This window comes from Peromyscus leucopus, chromosome 12, assembly GCF_004664715.2.
Source record: "Peromyscus leucopus breed LL Stock chromosome 12, UCI_PerLeu_2.1, whole genome shotgun sequence".
Taxonomy (NCBI): domain Eukaryota; kingdom Metazoa; phylum Chordata; class Mammalia; order Rodentia; family Cricetidae; genus Peromyscus; species Peromyscus leucopus.
The window spans coordinates 81,748,846-81,765,731 of NC_051073.1; the positions used below are offsets into that span (position 1 = coordinate 81,748,846).

Here is a 16,886-nt window from a genome sequence, read left to right on the forward strand (position 1 = left end):
GAGAATTCAGCTGGGTATAGTGGCATACACCGTTAATACCAGCACTTGGGAGGCAGAAGCAAGCAGATCTCTGTGTTCAAGGGCAGCCTGATGTCTGTCTGTCTGTCTATCTTTCTCCATCCATCCATCCATCCATCCATCCATCCATCCATCCATCCATCCATCCATCCATCTATCCATCCATCCATCCATCTTCTAGGACAATCAGGGCTATGTAGAAAGACCATGTCTCAAAAAATAAAACAAACAACAACAAAAGAAAACAGAATTCATCATTTATTGCCTCCAAGAAACACATCCCATCATTAAAGTAGACATTATTCTAGGGTGAAAGGCTGAGCAAAGGTATTCCAGGCTAATGGAACCAGAAAACAAGCAGGAGTTGAAGCTAAATAAAATTAAACCAAAACTTATCAGAAGAGATAAAGAAGATCACTTCATACTGATATCAAGAACAGATATGTACACAATTTGGGTGTATCCAATTTCATAAAATAAATGCTATTTTAGACATAAAGCTAGATTTATCCTAATACAAAAACAGTAGATGATTCCAGTAACACATTTACATCAAGGAACAGGGTATCCGGAGAGGGAGGGAGAGAGAGAGAGAGAGAGAGAGAGAGAGAGAGAGAGAGAGAGAGAGAGAGAGAGAGAGAGAGAGAGATCAAAATTAAATGACATTATAGATCAAGTGTACCTATCAGCTAAACACTGGAGGATACACATTCTTCTCAATAGCTTACAAAATTTAGTCATATCAACAATCAACAAAGCAAACATCAACAAATACAAGAAACTGAAACAACTCTTTGTATTTTACTTGACCACAATGGACTAAAGCAATAAAAACAGAAAATACAAACAGTCATAGAAATTGAATAATACACTCTAGAATGATACATTGACCAATGGAGAAACAGAACACATGGCAAGACCTATGGGGTGCGTGCACGCACACACACACACACACACACACACACACACACACACACACACACACACACACACACCAGAGATGGGCTGGAGTGATGCCTCAACAGATTAAGGTGTTTGCTGCCAAGCCTAATGACCTGAGTTCAATCCCTGGGACCTACATACTGGAAGGTCCACACATGCACCATGGTGCACCCAACAACAGTAGATAGGGAGAAATGACCAAGATCAGAGCAGAAATTAATGAAATAGAAACAAAAGAAAAAATACAAAGAAATCAATGAAATGAAGAGTTGCTACTTTAGAGAGGAAAAACTATATTTTTATTTTTAAATTTGTGTGTGTACGTATGCGTGGATAAATGCAAGACATGTCACATGTTTGGAGGCCAAAGGACAACTTGCAGAAGTTGCTTCTCTCCTTCCATCATGTGGGTTCCAGGGATTGAAGTTAGGTCATTAATATTGGCAGCAAGTGCTTTTACCCAGAGAGCCATCTCCTTAGCACTACAAAGTAGATTTCTTTTCTTTGGTGCTTCAGTAATATCCTGCTGTCAGTGAAGGTCTAGAAGGTTCCCTCAGTGATGGAATGCTTTACAGCTGGTGACTCCCATAGACTTTACATCCAAGGATGCCATCCTTCCCAAGTCCTGCCAAGGATATTGGGGTCTGTCGCTTGGTCCACCAAGCACTTCACTTGAGTCTCTTCTGAAAGTCCACTCTCCGGCTCTCGTGCACGAATGTTGTGGTCTTTATTTCCTCGAGCTACAGCTGTATAACTTCCAAAGGCAGGTGACTCTTCATGGCCTAGACGTAACTCGTCACTGGAAAAAGAATTGAACAAACATGAAAACAAAGACAAAAAATATTTTTTCCCCTTTGACCTGCATTCCTTTACAAACATTCTATCATTTTTTATACATTTTTTTCTTCCTGTCACTCAAAACTTAGAATTCAAAGTTTGGACTGGTGTAGTGGCCCACAGAGGCTTCCTAGTGAGACCTTAAGATCAGAGAATCTGAGCCTGCTTTAGAAAGCAGGGCTGCATAGTAGGACAATTTGGCCACAGGCATGTTTACCAGGTGTTTGGAAGGGTCCACACTTGGCTATGCGGTGCTTTGATCTTGAAAGGGGGAGGTCGTTTGCCTCTCCCCTTGGCATGTTATAAAAATCCCTTTTGAATAAAGCTCTGGGCAGCTGTGACCCAGGCCCCCCCCCAAAGCTATCCTGTGTCTCTTTCTCCTCGTCATCTAGGTCTATCTTTCTACCTAATATTTCCTCATTCTTCTCTCCTCCACCCAAGAACCCCTAGAAAGGTTGGAGCTGGACACTGGCAGACTCCACCAGAATGTGGGACTTAGTTACAGAGGATAAAAGAGCAGGAACATTGCAGTTTAAGTGGGCATGCTCAGAATTGAGTGAGGTGAAATTCTTTTCTTCAGAAGTAAAACTGTAAAGCAAGCAGTTCAAGTTAGGCTGCAGCAAGTATCTCTCTCTGTTTCCATTTACTAAGTTAGGTTAAAAGTTGTAAAAAAAGTTTTGGAAAAGGTTGAGAAATATAGGCTTTAGGTACAGGGATTTTGTGAAGGCTTAGATATATTAGAGTTTTCCCCAGCATGGGACCTGGGACACAGAAAGCAGCATTTGGGACTGAGTAGTGACTGCAGACCTGACAGTCCAAGAGTGGCTTCAGAAGCCCCCACAAGCAGTAGCAGCAGCAGCAGCAGCAGTGAGAGCAGTGGTTGCCCCAGGCAGGCATCAACAGCTGAGACTCGAGGGGCATCATCACAGCGCAGGTAGCAGATGCTGAGAGCCAGCACAAGCAGCAGGGTTGTGTGCTTTCTGCCATAAAGAAGCCATGGTTGGATCTCTGTGAGTTCAAGGCCAGCCTGGGCTACCAAGTGAGTCCCAGGAAAGGCACAAAGCTACACAGAGAAACCCTGTCTCGAAAAATCAAAAAAAAAAAAAAAAAAGAAGCCATGGTATGGAGAACATGGCTTGAGGCTACAATCAACCTTGACGATACCAGAAGAGATGCCATGGGAAAGGCAAATGGTGAGCAGTGGAAGCCCTGTAGAGAAGAGGCTGCTGCCCCGAGTGGAGAAGTGGCATTGGTGGCTTGAGCAGAGGTGGCAGCAGCTGGACAAGCAGCTGAGACATGCCCCTGTGTGGAAAGGCAGGCATGAGAACTGCTGTGGTGAGGCAGAGCCATGCTTCAGGTTGAACTGTGGATATGGAGCCTGGGTGCAGCAGCTATGAATGGCTGAGGCTGGGTTTCCTCCTGGACTTGGGGTGCTAAACGAGAGCTGTGGCTCATAGCAGCAGGGTGGCACTTTGAGCCTGGATGGCTCAAGGTGATTGAAAGTCTTTGGGCCCCAGGACACAGGGGTCTTAGGACTTGTGTGCTGAAGAGGTGACCAGCATTGTAAAAGCCAAAATGGGACAGAGTTAGCAGCTAAACACGCATGGCTCCTTTAAGAGATGGCTTTCTGATTCATGCTGTCTGGAAGGAGAGCTTGTTTGAGACAACTCTGCAGTGGCTCAGTTACTGTGACAGCCACCTTCACCTGGGGCAAAGCTGCCTAGAGGAAAGCTACCGTAAAATGTTGCTGTAACTGAAAGTAAAGTTTCAGAGACTCTTGTTTGAACTGAGCTGTTGCATGCAAGTTTTTGGTTGTGGGTTTCTGCGTATTTGGAACTTTAAGACTGATATCAAAACTAGCTTTTTGAATTTTTCAGACTTAAATGGGATGGAGAGGAGTGGTTCAATTGCAATGGGACAATTTTGAATTCACTTATGTATATATACTCTATTTAAACTGTGGTGACTCTCAAACTTTGTGTAGAAATGGAACTGATTTTGTGTAGAAATGGAGAAGTTTGGGTTTTTTCTACCCAGGCTCAAGATGCAGCTTAAAAAATCATAGCGAAAAGGGGGAATTAATATTCCTCAGTCTCTTTAATTAAAAAAAAAAGTACTTTCAGCCGGGCTGTGGTGGCGCATGCCTTCAATCCCAGCACTTGGGAGGCAGAGGCAGGCGGATCTTTGCGAGTTTGAGGCCAGCCTGGTCTACAGAGTGAGATCCAGGAAAGGCACAAAGCTACACAGAGAAACCCTGTCTCGAAAAACCAAAACAACAACAACAAAAAACAAACAAACAAACAAAACTTTCTTGTTCTCTGTATGGATTGTTAACTTGGGTTAATGTACCCTATGTTTCATATAGTTTTATTAAGAGATTGCTTTTGGATGCTAAAGTTTATGAAGTGTAAATAGTTTAATTAAGAAATTGCTTTTGAATGTTTGCTAAAGTTTGTAAAGTGTAAATAGTTCTATTGAGAGTTTGCTTTTGGATGTAAGTTTGTGAGAATTGTAATTGTGTATAGTAATATAATGCTAACCTGTAAATGTTAATGGTGATGCTAAGGAGTCTTTAGATTTGATGTGGCTGCATCAGGAGTTTATTGATTTAAAAAAGGGCTGGTGCAGCTAAGTCTGCTGTAGAGATAAAAAGGCCATTCCATTGTTATCATCCTCTACTCCTTTACTAGGAGGTATAAGCAGCCATAAGGAGCAAGAGTATTGCTATAATTATTCCAGCTATTTGCAAGCTCTTAGTGGAAAAGCAGCTTCAAAGCTACATAGAGTTAAAGCTTTGCACCCCCCCCCCCCACCAGGGGTGGGTAGTCAGAGACGGGTAAGTCCTTCTTGTTAGCTGTCAACCTAAGACAGAGTGCACTTGAGGGAAAGTGTATCTTGAAGACGGGTAAGACAATCTGGTGGAAGACGGTGACCTAAGAAAGGCATACTCCATCTGAGTGGTCTGAGGGACCCTTTATATTATTAAGAAGAGAGAACTGTGGTGGCCCACAGAGGCTTCCTAGTGAGACCTTACTCAAGGTCAGAGAATCTGAGCTTGCTTTACCCAGCAGGGCTGCACAGTAGGATGATTGGGCCATAAGTGTGTTTACCAGGTGTTTGGAAGGATCTATATTTGGCTGTGTAGTGTGGTTTGATCTTGCAAGGGGAGGTCTTTTCCCTTTCCCTTGGGCATATTATAAAAATGCCAATTTGAATAATGCTCTGAGAGCCTGGGTATTGACCCAGGGCCCTCCTGAAGCTATCCTGTGTCTGTCTTTCTCCTATTTGTCTATGTCTATCTTTCTACCTAATATTTCCTCATTCCTCTCTCCTCCACCCAAGAACTCTTTGAAAAGTGGGAGCAGGTTTCCTACAGACTCCTACAGGTGGGTAGGAAAATAAAACATGAATAATACAATTATTAATATTTGCTTGGAAATTTTTGTTTAGATATAAGCTTTCATTTTTCTAGGGTAGACACTTAGATGTGGAACTGCTGGGTATAATGGTAGCTCTCTATTTAGCTTCTTGAGGAGCTGCCAGGCTGTTTATCACAGCAACTGCACTATTTCGCATGCCCACCATGAATGCAATTTTCCACATCCTGCTCACACTTCTCCTATCTCATCTGAAAGCTGTCATTACACACAGCTTAAGATGCAGAACTTAATTTGCATTTCCTTAATGACTCTTCATGTAATTAGTAGCCATTTGTACCATTTGTACATCTTTAGAGAAATGTCTGATTCCTTTGACCATCTTTAAAAATTGGGTTGTTTTTATATTATCAATTTTCTTTTTTTCTGGGTTTTTTGTTTGTTTGTTTTGTTTTTTGAGACAGGCCTTCTCTGTACAGTTTCAGTGCCTGTCCTGGGTCTCACTCTGAGACCAGACTGTCCTCAAACTTGCAGAGATCCGCTTGGCTGTGCCTCCTGAGTGCTGGGATTAAAGGCGTGCGCCACTGCCACCCAGCCATCAATTTTCTTTTTATTAATGATTTTATCTATTGGTTTTTATTTTATTAAAGATTTTTCTTTGAGAGAAAGTCACTTTGTGTTGAGGTTGGACTCAAACTTGATATGTAGCTAAGGGTAAGTTCTACCTCCCACATGCTGGATTTATAGATTTGTACCACCACACTGGACTTTAAAAAATTATTTTAGAGATTTGTCTGTGCTTGTGGGTGCCTCTAGGGGCCAGAAGGGGCATCGGATCCTCTGGAAGTGGAGTTACAGATGATTGTGGGTGCTGGAAACCAAATACTAGGTCCTTTGCAAGAGCGGAAAAAAAAAATGCTCTTAACTTCGGAGCTGTCTACTTTAAGACCCACTACTTAAAAAAACAAAGCAAAATAAAACACCACGCTATTTATTTAACTTGTTTCTCTGTGTGCTTATTAACTTCCATGGAGCTGAAGTTACAGGTGGTCATGAGCCACTCAATGTGGGTACTTAGAACTGAATTTGAATCCTCTGGAAAAGCAGCAGGCACTCTTATTGGTGAGTTATTTCTCCAACCATTACTTTTTTTTTTTTTTTTTTTTTTTTTAAATAGCTCTGGAAATAGAACCCAGGCCTCATGCTTGCCAGGGGAGCACAGCAATCCCCAGTTACTTTTCCATTCCTCCCACTCTATTGGTTGCATCCGGTAAAGCACAGCTCTGAATTTTGAAGTTCAGTTTGTCTACCTTGTTCTTGCTCATGCTTCTGGTGTCACACCTCCCAATGTTAAGTGTCACAGCTAAATTAAATCATGAAGATCTGTCTAATGTTTTTCTAAGTGTTTTAAGTCTGATACACTTTGAATTAATTTTTGCAAGTAATGTGAGGCAGGGCAGGAACTTCATTCTCTTGCTAATACCAGTATAGACCTGGTGCTCTTGTCAAAAATGAAGTCAATTACAGAGTGTATCTTAATACTGCTTAGAACTGAAGTTTACATTTCTTACTTCCTAGAAATAATAAATACCTATACATTTCTATTTGCTCTAGATTTCAATTAAAAAAATTTAAAAGGTCAATGCAGCTTAGAATACTATCTGAGAAGCCCACATGGTGTTCTTCAAAATGAGATAGACACTAGTGCTCATCAGGACCAAACAGGTCAAATGCCCTAAAAAATACAAATACATTCCAAGCGTCCTCATATTATGGCTGCTCTTAGTTCTCGTATTGGTGCTGACTGTACAGAAGTATAGGACAGCTGACATGGAGTGAGCCACATTCCCGCCAGGCCTGGGTTTGGAGTGGTAAGCCTCCCTAAGATGCACTTTCCCCACGTGCAGTGAAGACGGTCACACTGCTCTCACATGTCTGAAGTGCTTAGCACTTCCGAACCTGCACTGATCCTGTGTGCACAATCAACAATCTTACCAAGTTATAACTGCTGGGTTGGCCCCTGCTAACTTTCTCTTAGCGTAGTGAATTTTCTGCTGAGGGTACCAATTCTTTTCATTTATATTTATTTCTCGAATCCATGATCCTCCTTTTTTCAGCATTTTCTGCTCAAAACCCTAAAGGGAAAGAACACAATTTTCTCTACTTATTATAACAGTATATACAATTACATTAAAAAACATTAAATCAAGTAATGGTCCTAAAACAAAGACCTATAGCTGGGAACAGCTCTATAGCTTTCTAGACAGATCCTGGCATGGTATATACCATGACCATGTGATGCAGAGAGATGAGACGGAGTCTCCATATAAAAGAATGAGCTTTACTGGGTTTAATGATTTGGGGGCATATTTTGGATAACCTCTCATTCAAACAGCACTATCTGCTATCTGTTCCTATAATTAGGAAATAATTTACATGGAATGATTTCTAATTCAAAAGTTTTTGTTGGGGGCTGGAGAGACGATCCAAGTACTAAGAGTGCTTGATGCTCTTACAGAGGACCAGAGTTCACTTCCCAAAATCCACACAGTGGTTTACAACCTACTGTAATTACAGTTCCAGGGGCTCTAACAACTTCTTCTGGTTTCTGTAGGCACTGCATGCATATGGTGCATTTACATACATGCAAGCAAAGTATTCACGAAAAACTAAATATTTCTGTAAAAAGTTCTAGCTTGGGAGGAAGATGGCTGTAATTCCAGAAATCCAGAGGTTGAGGCAAGAATCCCTTGAGTTCCAGTACAGCCTGGGCTATGTGGTGAGTTCTAGGCTAGCCTGGGCTACAGAGTAAGACCCTGTTTATAATTATGACAACAACAACAACAACAAAAAGTTGTATGTGAACAGAGAACTCAGACACTGTTATCAATGGGTCCATATTGTCACCCCCCCAGTTAGTATCAAATAACATAATAGTTTAAGTTTTCTCCAAATAACTGTTTTTTATCTGATTTTTAGGTTTTGAAAAATGTAATCAAGATAATGTAAATATTTCATTAAATACAACTTGATGCATTTTCATCATACAAAGGAAACGTGTGTGTCTATACAAAACCAAAATGTACCTTCCAATCAAAGGAGGGCTCCTTCACAAAAACCTCCATGGTGTCCGTGAGCAGACCTGCACATGAGCGGAAAGCCCTCAGTGCGTGCACCATGACCGCACACACAAGACCCGTTTCTTTCATTGGCAGCATGAGATTGACAAATTGGCGGGTTAGACGAAAAGGCATCAACTCAGGGACTGGAAGAAACTAAACAAGAGGAAAAAAGTATATTCAAGCAATATACTGTGCTTGATAGTTTTATGTCAACTTGACCCAAGCTAAAGTCATCTGAGTGGAGGGAACCTCAATTAAAAAAATGCCTTAATAAGATTAGGCTATAGGCAAGCCTGTAGGGCATTTTCTTAATTGTGATTGATGGGGGAAGGACCTAGCCCATTGTGGATGGTGCCTTCCTTAGCCTGGTGGTCCTGGATTCTATAAGCAAGCAAGCTGAGCAAGTCATGAAGAGGTAAGCAGCACCTTTCCATGGCCTCTGTGTAAACTCCTGCCTCACATTCCTGCCCTGTTTGAGCTCTTATCCTGACTTCCTCCAATGATAAACTATAATAAGTCAAATAAACCCTTTCCTCCCCAACTTGTTTTTGGTCATGGTGTTTCATCACAGCAATAGTAACTAGGACTGAAGTTGGTACCAGGATATGGAGGTACTGCTCTGATAGACCTGAACATGTTGTTTTTGGAAGGACTTTGGAACTTTGGGCTAGAAAAGCAACTGAGTGTTAAGAGTTCAGTGGGCTGTTCTGCAGGAACCTGGAAGATAAGAATGCTGAGAGCAGTTCAGACAATGGAGGCCTGACTTGTGACATTTCAGAGGGATGTAAAGACTCTACCCAGCCATTTGGGATAAGAATCTGTGGTTCTGGTTAGCAGGGGCTAAAGAACCAGCTGTGATTAAGAAGAGACCAGAATCTGCCATGAGGCCTGGGTCTATGGAGGACAGCTATAGCTCTGCCCCAGGACTCTCACCCCAGGTGGGCAGAGACCAACCTCGAGCCCACCCAGTTGGGCACCATTATGGTGAGTGAGTATATGGTAGGGAAGTAGAAGAGAGAGGCTGAAAGCTTCATGTGCTGGGAAGACAGGCATATCTGAAGACTCAAGGGCAGTGAGGAACCAGTTGACATGGGTGCTTGCCACCTGGGGCCATCATGATGCCTGGGTCTGGGCTGCTGCCAAGGGCCATGTCAGGGCCCATGGATGTGATGTAGTTGTGGTGGCCTGTGTTGATGTCTGTGGCTTATGTCACCACTAAGGGCCCTGTTGATGCCCAGAGGTTGGGTCATCACCTATGACTATGTCTGGGTGCAAAGGATGTAACCCCACAGGGACCATGCCTTTCAAAGTGGCTTGCTTTGCTACATCAGGTCCATGGTGATGTCCAGGGCCAGACTCCTGCCGAGAGCTATGTCTGAATCCGTGGCCTTTCAGCAGCTGGGTTCTATGTTGATGTCAGTGGCTCTTGTTGCCACAGAGGGATGTGCAGAGGCATGTAGTCTGGGCTGACACTTGAGGCCATACAGATCTAGGGGAAAGGCTGCCACCTGGGAATATGTAGGCACTTGAGTGTCATGCTGTCACTGGGGCCATGCTGATCTGGGTGACCCACGATGCCAACTAGGTTGAGGATGATATTATTTGTTTCTTTAAAAAGTATCAGGTTTCAGGACCACACCACCAAAGCCAACTGAACCCATCATTCCTCCTTTAATTAAGTTCTGAAGGTGTTATAAAGTCACATGATGTGATGGCTATTCTTGCTGTCATCTTGACTACATCTGGAATCAACTAAACCCAAGCAGCTGATGCACTTGTAAGGGATTTTCTTGACTGGATCATTTCAGGTGAGAAGACACATTATATCTGGGCCACATCTGGTAGCAGCGTATATAAAGGGTGAAGAAGAAGAAAACTTTTGCTTTTTACCTGTTTTCTGTAGGTCTTGCTAGCAAGCTCAAATACTCTGTTGCTGAGGCATTCCTCTGCTGGCATTAGAATCTACTTCTCTGGGATTCCAACACAGACTGAAGACCAGAAGCTCTCTAGAAATATTCTAGGACTCCAGCACCTGACCAGGAGGACTGCTAAGACATCCAGTCTTCTGGACTGAACAACTACTTGATTGGACTAGCTGAACCACAGACTAAAGCCACTATAATAAATCCTATGTATATATTCATTCTATCAGTTCTGTGGCTTTAGAGAACACTGACTAATATATATTCCATTTCTAGATCTGCAGTGAGAGTTATGGAAAACACACCTGAGTAGCTGATCCAAATGCATGTCCAAAGTCAATTCCAATTACGCTGCCTGTCTCCATGGCTACCATGAAATTGTTCAGGTGTCTGTCTCCAATGCCGAGGAGCCAGTGGCTGATACATAACAGTGCATGCGAGCTGGCAAAGTGGGACCGTAGTGCCAGGAAGGCCTCAGGACTGGTGCTCATCTTTGCAAAGGCCCGCCTAGGAGAGACAAACCACATAGAGTTTCTGCCATGCCACTGGTGTTTGTGAAGTCACAAACATACTTACTTTAAGAGATCAGCAGGTACTTTATTTTCCCTTTTTCTAAAAGCCATGACTGTTTCTGTACGGTTAGCTCCTCTGTGATTTAAGAGAAACATTTCATTAGAACAAATTTCTGGTGAATTTAAAATTTAAAATTATTTATACTAAAATATAGTATCTTTTAGGCAGAGCAGGTGGAACAGATATATATATATATATATATATATATATATATATATATATATGAAATAAGATCTTATCTTAAAAAGCCAAATCCCTCCCAAAAAAGAAAAAAAATATTAATATCAAATAACTACATTCTGATGATATCTGGGGCAAAGTTTACTTATTTTTTCTTCTTTCTCTCATGTCTCCATACTGGAGACAGGTGCTAGGGCCTCAAACAAGCTAAACCAGTGCTCTCACTATTAAGCAACATCTCTAGCAAATCTGATGCAAAATTTTCAAGACTCAAAAGTATGCATTTTTTAGAAGAATGAACAAATATAAATCAAAATCAAACTTACTTATACATTAGCATATAGGCTCCACTATCACTTTTCCCCGACATTTTTCTCAGCCAGTCTTTATATTCATGAATTGGTGCTTTGGGATCACTAGCAAGTAGGAAAAAGGGAATTAGAATTAAGGAGGTATTCTGCATGGCAAAGAACACTGAAAATTTATTAAAAAATAGTGAAGCATAAATACAACTTTCAATATGACATTATTCATTCCAAGATAAACTCAAGCAACTTCCTTATGCAAAAACTTAGGCACAATCAAGTCAGGTGCAAAGTATTTCCCTCTTCATGAAGAGAAAAATTATATGTTAAAATAAACACAAAGATCTGTGACCTAGGCATTTCACCCTGAAAGGTAGCCTGACAATAATGATATCACTGCTGGTAGGCCTCATTTGACCATAAGCCAAATCTTTTACAAATCATTCACAAAACATCTGTTTTTCCTTATTTTTAGACTACTTCCAGATATTTCTTTTGAGGCACTTACCCACCAATCCCCAAGAGTTTTCTTGAGTGCAGCAGGAAATATTAGATAGAAGGATTTAGAATGTGGAGATAAACAGATAGATAATACAGGATAGTCTCTAGAGGGCCTGGAACCTATTCCAACAGGACCCTGACTGTCTCTGCCCTAAGGTATTTATAGAAACACCAAGGGGGTGGAGCAAAAGACCTCCCCTCAGCACAGTCAAAGTGCAGACCATCTCAGACACCTGCAATCAGGCCTGTGGTCCTAATCATCTTCTCTATGCAGACCTGCTGGGGAAAGCCACGAGGAAATTGCAAACGTGATCCCACAATTTCTTTACCATTTCCTGAATGCAGACACACACATAAAACCCATCTAATGCATGCTGAAGTATTTTCTTCATGTCAGCAAATGCTCATCCTGAATTTGAAAAGCCTTTGGTAACACTGCACAGGGGCGTGTCAGCACCTGTGCGGGTGGACACACTGTGGCGTGTATACACTTGGCCACTTTTCAGTTTGTGCTGATCGCCTTCCTAATCAGCTTTCAGAAATCAAAACAAACAATTACAAGTTGAGGGGCAGGTTGGTAGTATGCATCAGTGATTTAAATCCTGGCACTCAGGATCATGAGTCCAATGCCAGCCTGGACTACACAATGAAATTCATCCTTCAAACAAACAAACAAACAAACAAACAAACAAACAGCTGGCATGTGCCTTAAATGTCAGTGCAGGCAAATCTCGATGTATTTCCAGGTCATTCAAGGTGACACAGGGACACACTACCTGTTATAAGCCACATTCTCCTCTTTTGACATACTACTCAAAAGAAGGTCCTTCAAGATCATAGTATTTTCAATCCATTCAATTAATCCTAATCTGAAAAATAAGATACAATGTTTATAAATAAGTGTAAACAAATCCCAATTGCTCCTTCTTCATCAGAAAAAAATGTTCTGAAGAATGAAAGCAAAACAGATTTCTTCCTATCCAGTATATACTTCCTCACCTAGTTTCATATGTAAATCTAGTTGAGTTCTGTCCATGGGAGACCCATAAACCTACTTTAGGACTCAGCCAGGGTGGGATATATGCCCCCTCCCCCATATATACAGGTTCACTCAGGCCATACCTGCAGGTCATAGGCACAACACGGTAAGTCCTTAACTGCATGTTTCTCTGACTGCAGGCAGCATCCTGAGCGAGGATGGCATTCATGACCTCAAAGAGCTGCTCAATACGCTGGTCCTGACGGAGGTCTTCACCACCTTTTACCAGGAATGGGTACTCCTTTTCATCATGGCCTCGAATAACAATGCGTTTTGGTTTCCTCAAGGATAACATTACTTTTACCTTTAAACATAAAGAGATTCGTTATTGCTGTTTTAAAAAATAATCTTCCTATGTCGCCTAGCTTAGTCTCTAATGCCAGGGCTCAAATGGTCCTTCTACCACTGAGAAGCTGGGGCTGCAGTGGGCATAGCCGCAGTAAAAAACACTTAAAGGCAGTTTCAGAGGCTTGTCAGGGTGGATGCATTTCTCAAAGAAAGACCTCTCTTTGAGGACAGAGTCAGGTGGAATCTGGGCTCTAGGCTTCAGGGCCATCTGTCATCTTGAGGACTGTGCTCATATGCACACTCAATATTCCTGGCTACAGACATTGCCTAAAACCATGGATATCTTTCTCAACATGTGCTGTTTACCATAAAGGCTTTTTATAAAAGATTAATTCTACACATAATCTACAATGGGCATATATAGCTTATACTTAATTTACTATATTTTTTATTTTTGACATTGTAATTTAATTAATTTCTTCCTCCCCCTTCTCCTTCCAACCCCTTCCATTTACCCTGCCCATTCTCCTTCAAATTTATGGCTTCTATTTTCATTGATTGCTATTGCATGCATATATGTATTTGTATATACATATATATTCCTAAACATAACCTATTAAGTCCATATAATGTTACTTGTACATATGTTTTCAGGGCTGACATTTGATACTTAACTTACAATATTCTTTTTTTTTTTTTTGGTTTTCCGAGACAGGGTTTCTCTGTGTAGCTTTGCGCCTTTCCTGGAACTTACTTGGTAGCCCAGGCTGGCCTCGAACTCACAGAGATCCACCTGCCTCTGCCTCCCGAGTGCTGGGATTAAAGGCGTGCGCCACCACCGCCCGGCTAACTTACAATATTCTTAAATATAACTGATACTGAAACATAGGAGACATTATTTTTAGGAATTTGGTCAATGTTATAATTTGGGAGCAATATGCTAGTGGGAATTTGACCAATATATCAAATGTCACAGAGAGAAGGGTGATAAACATAACATACCCGCTCATCAAATCCAGAAATCCGCACATGATATTCAGGCAATGGTTTGCCCTTGCCATCATACTGGCCTAAAACAAAAACAGAGCCTTGCTTAGATATTGTCTGTTACAAAACTTCCATGTTTTAAAACACATTCGTTGCTCTAATAAAAAATGTTGATGTAACATAATACTTTTTTTTTTTAATTCAAAGTTTTCATTTACAGAAATCAGCCATAGCTGAGCGATGGTGGCACACACCTTTCATCCCAGCACTCAGGAGGCAGAGGCAGAGGCAGAGGCAGAGGCAGGTGGGTCTCTGTGAGTTCCAGGTCAGCCTGGTCTACATTGTAAGACCTCATGTTAAGACAAAACAACAACAACAAAAGATGAGGAAAGGAAAACAAGAAAAAGTTACAGCCTTATTTTCCGAAGCTGATGAGTGTAACTGCAGTTGTCGACAAAGTGAAGAGACTGCTTCTCCCTAAGGTTTCTCTTACATTTGCTGAGAGGGAAAAAAATCAGTGACCAGATTAAAACATTCCTGTCTTGGAAAAATTCTAGGTTGGGAAACATGAAATAGGAAGAAATTTCTTCTGACAGTCTGCTTCATGCGTCCACCCTCAGTGTCACAGTTAGTTTTCCTGTTGCTGCTCTCTTTGAATGGGACCAGTCGGTACCTCCCAGGAAGTGGCCTCTCTACACATGTATTTATTCCTGAAGAAAAGTTACTTGGAAGAAAAGTAGGAATCAATGATTTGGGGTTACTGTAAATACTAAATGGGAATCTAAACACTTGCCATAATAAAAAAAAATAGTAAACTGTATTAATTCATAGTAATTATAGGTTTTCCTAGTAATGAATATGGCTGGGGACAGGACATGGGAGGACACCTCAGCAGTCATGAGCATTTGCTGTTCTTCCAGAGAACCTGAGTTTGTTTCCCAGTACCCATGTCAGGTGGCTGACAACCACTTGTAACTCCAGCTCCAGAGGATACAAGACCCTCTTCTGGTCTGCGGGCACTTGCACTCACATGAATTTACCCCGACAGACACATAACCAAAAATAAACCAAAAAAGAAAAAAGATAGAGCCGGTCAACGATCCAGAGGGTAAAAGTGCTCCTGGCACAAGCACCAATCTCCAGATCTCATGCCAGATATGGTAGCTTGAGTTATCTGCGGTCCTGGCTAGTGCTCCTAGGAGAGCTGGAAGGCAGAGACAGGAGAAGGCAGGTGCTCAAAGACTAGCCAGCCTGGTGTATGAAGTAGAAAAATAAGGTTCTTTCAAGCAAGGTAGAAAGCAAACATGAATACCCAGGGTTGTTCTCAGACCTCCATATGTATGCTATACATAATATCTATACTCCTGTGCGCGCGCGCGCACACACACACACACACACACGCACACGCACACGCACACGCGCACACACACACACACACACACACACACACACACACACACACCATGATCCCAGTGTCATTACTTAGAAAACAAGAGTTCTTGCTGCCACGTTATTCTCGAGTGTTCTTGTCACGATTGGTTATTAACTAACCAGGAATCTCCAGCTCATTTCCTGGGCACTGCACTTGGAATGCACTCATCCAGGGAGAGTACTCTTTCAGGTTCCCAGGCGGCTTTGAGTCTTTTCTCATCCTCTCAAGTAGTGAGCCAGTGATAGTAGAGAAGTCACGGAGCTTCATTGTAGGCAGCTTAGAACCACCATTCCCAAAGTTTTTGTCAAATTCTTTCCCGAAGGCCTAAAAATTAAGTTTCCTATTAAGACCACAGTTTTCTTTGTGCATTAGAAAAAGCTCTATGTAGCAAGAATCTTAACAGGTCTTATTAATAAAAACAAACCTGAAGCCAGGTACTGGGGTCAACGCTGGAAAATCAGAGAAGCAGAACAAGCCACAGCTTCCTCACCTCGCAATTCCTCAGCTGATCCTGTTTCCTCAGACTGGAAGCCTCTGTGTCCTCATCCAAATGAATCTCAGCTGAATTGCTTTTCAAAAGCCTGAAAGCTTAACCCACCTAGTTCCTGGTTCTCATGCCTTATATACCTTTCTGCCATCACTTCCTGGGATTAAAGGCGTGAGTCACCATGCCTGGCTGTTTCCAGTGTGGCTTTAAACTCACAGAGATCCAGATGGATCTCTGCCTTCAGAAGGCTAAGATTAAAGGTGTGAGTGCCACCATTTTCTGGCCTCTGTATCTAGTGGCTGTTCTGTTCTCTGACCCTAGATAAGTTTATTAGGGTGTATAATATTTTGGGGAACACAATACCACCACAGCTCTAAGCTTATGAATATTTCAATACTCTAAAGTATCTCGAGTGTCCCTTTTGTCTGTGTCTTGTCTTCCTTAGGCAGGTCATTCTGAGAATGTCTTCTAGTTACAAATTCTAATAAGAGCTTCAAAACAAACAAACAAAACAGCAAAGAGCTGGGCATGTGGCACAGGCCTTTATTCTCAGCACTCCCTGGAGGCAGAGGCAGTTGAATCTGTGAGTTCAAGGAGAGCCTGGTCTACATAGCGAGTCCTTGTCTCCCAGAACAAAACAAAAACACAAAAGCAAACAAAGCAAACATGGTAAGGTCATCTAACTTCTCTGTGTACTCTGTCTAGTTCTAGTCCTACTTCATCTGAGGTAGAAAGAATGACATGAATAATTAGGAACAAGTTAAAGACAAAATGAAGGGCCAGGTGGCGGTGGAGCACACCTTTAATCCCAGCACTTGGGAGGCAAAGTCAGGCAGATCTCTGAGTTGGAGGGTAGCCTGGTCTAAAGAGCGAGAT

At 41.9% G+C, this 16,886-nt stretch overlaps 1 protein-coding gene across 3 annotated transcripts in view; it reads right to left on the reverse strand.

Moving 5' to 3' along the window:
• Positions 1-255: 255 nt before the first annotated feature.
• Prkdc (protein kinase, DNA-activated, catalytic subunit) overlaps positions 256-16,886 on the reverse strand; it is a 237,550-nt gene continuing 220,919 nt past the window's right edge. The window contains exons 77-86 of one of the 3 annotated variants that reach the window (XM_028893310.2): positions 15,643-15,847; positions 14,107-14,174; positions 12,900-13,120; positions 12,554-12,646; positions 11,298-11,387; positions 10,795-10,866; positions 10,524-10,725; positions 8,261-8,449; positions 7,170-7,309; positions 256-1,759 (exon numbers count right to left, since the gene is read on the reverse strand). In XM_028893310.2, the coding sequence (XP_028749143.1) occupies positions 1,555-1,759; positions 7,170-7,309; positions 8,261-8,449; positions 10,524-10,725; positions 10,795-10,866; positions 11,298-11,387; positions 12,554-12,646; positions 12,900-13,120; positions 14,107-14,174; positions 15,643-15,847 (1,485 nt within the window). In that variant the 3' untranslated portion in view covers positions 256-1,554. Of the gene's footprint in view, positions 1,760-7,169; positions 7,310-8,260; positions 8,450-10,523; positions 10,726-10,794; positions 10,867-11,297; positions 11,388-12,553; positions 12,647-12,899; positions 13,121-14,103; positions 14,175-15,573; positions 15,848-16,886 lie in introns of those variants that run through there. The other 2 variants (XM_037209976.1, XR_005092573.1) reach the window with 2 other exon arrangements.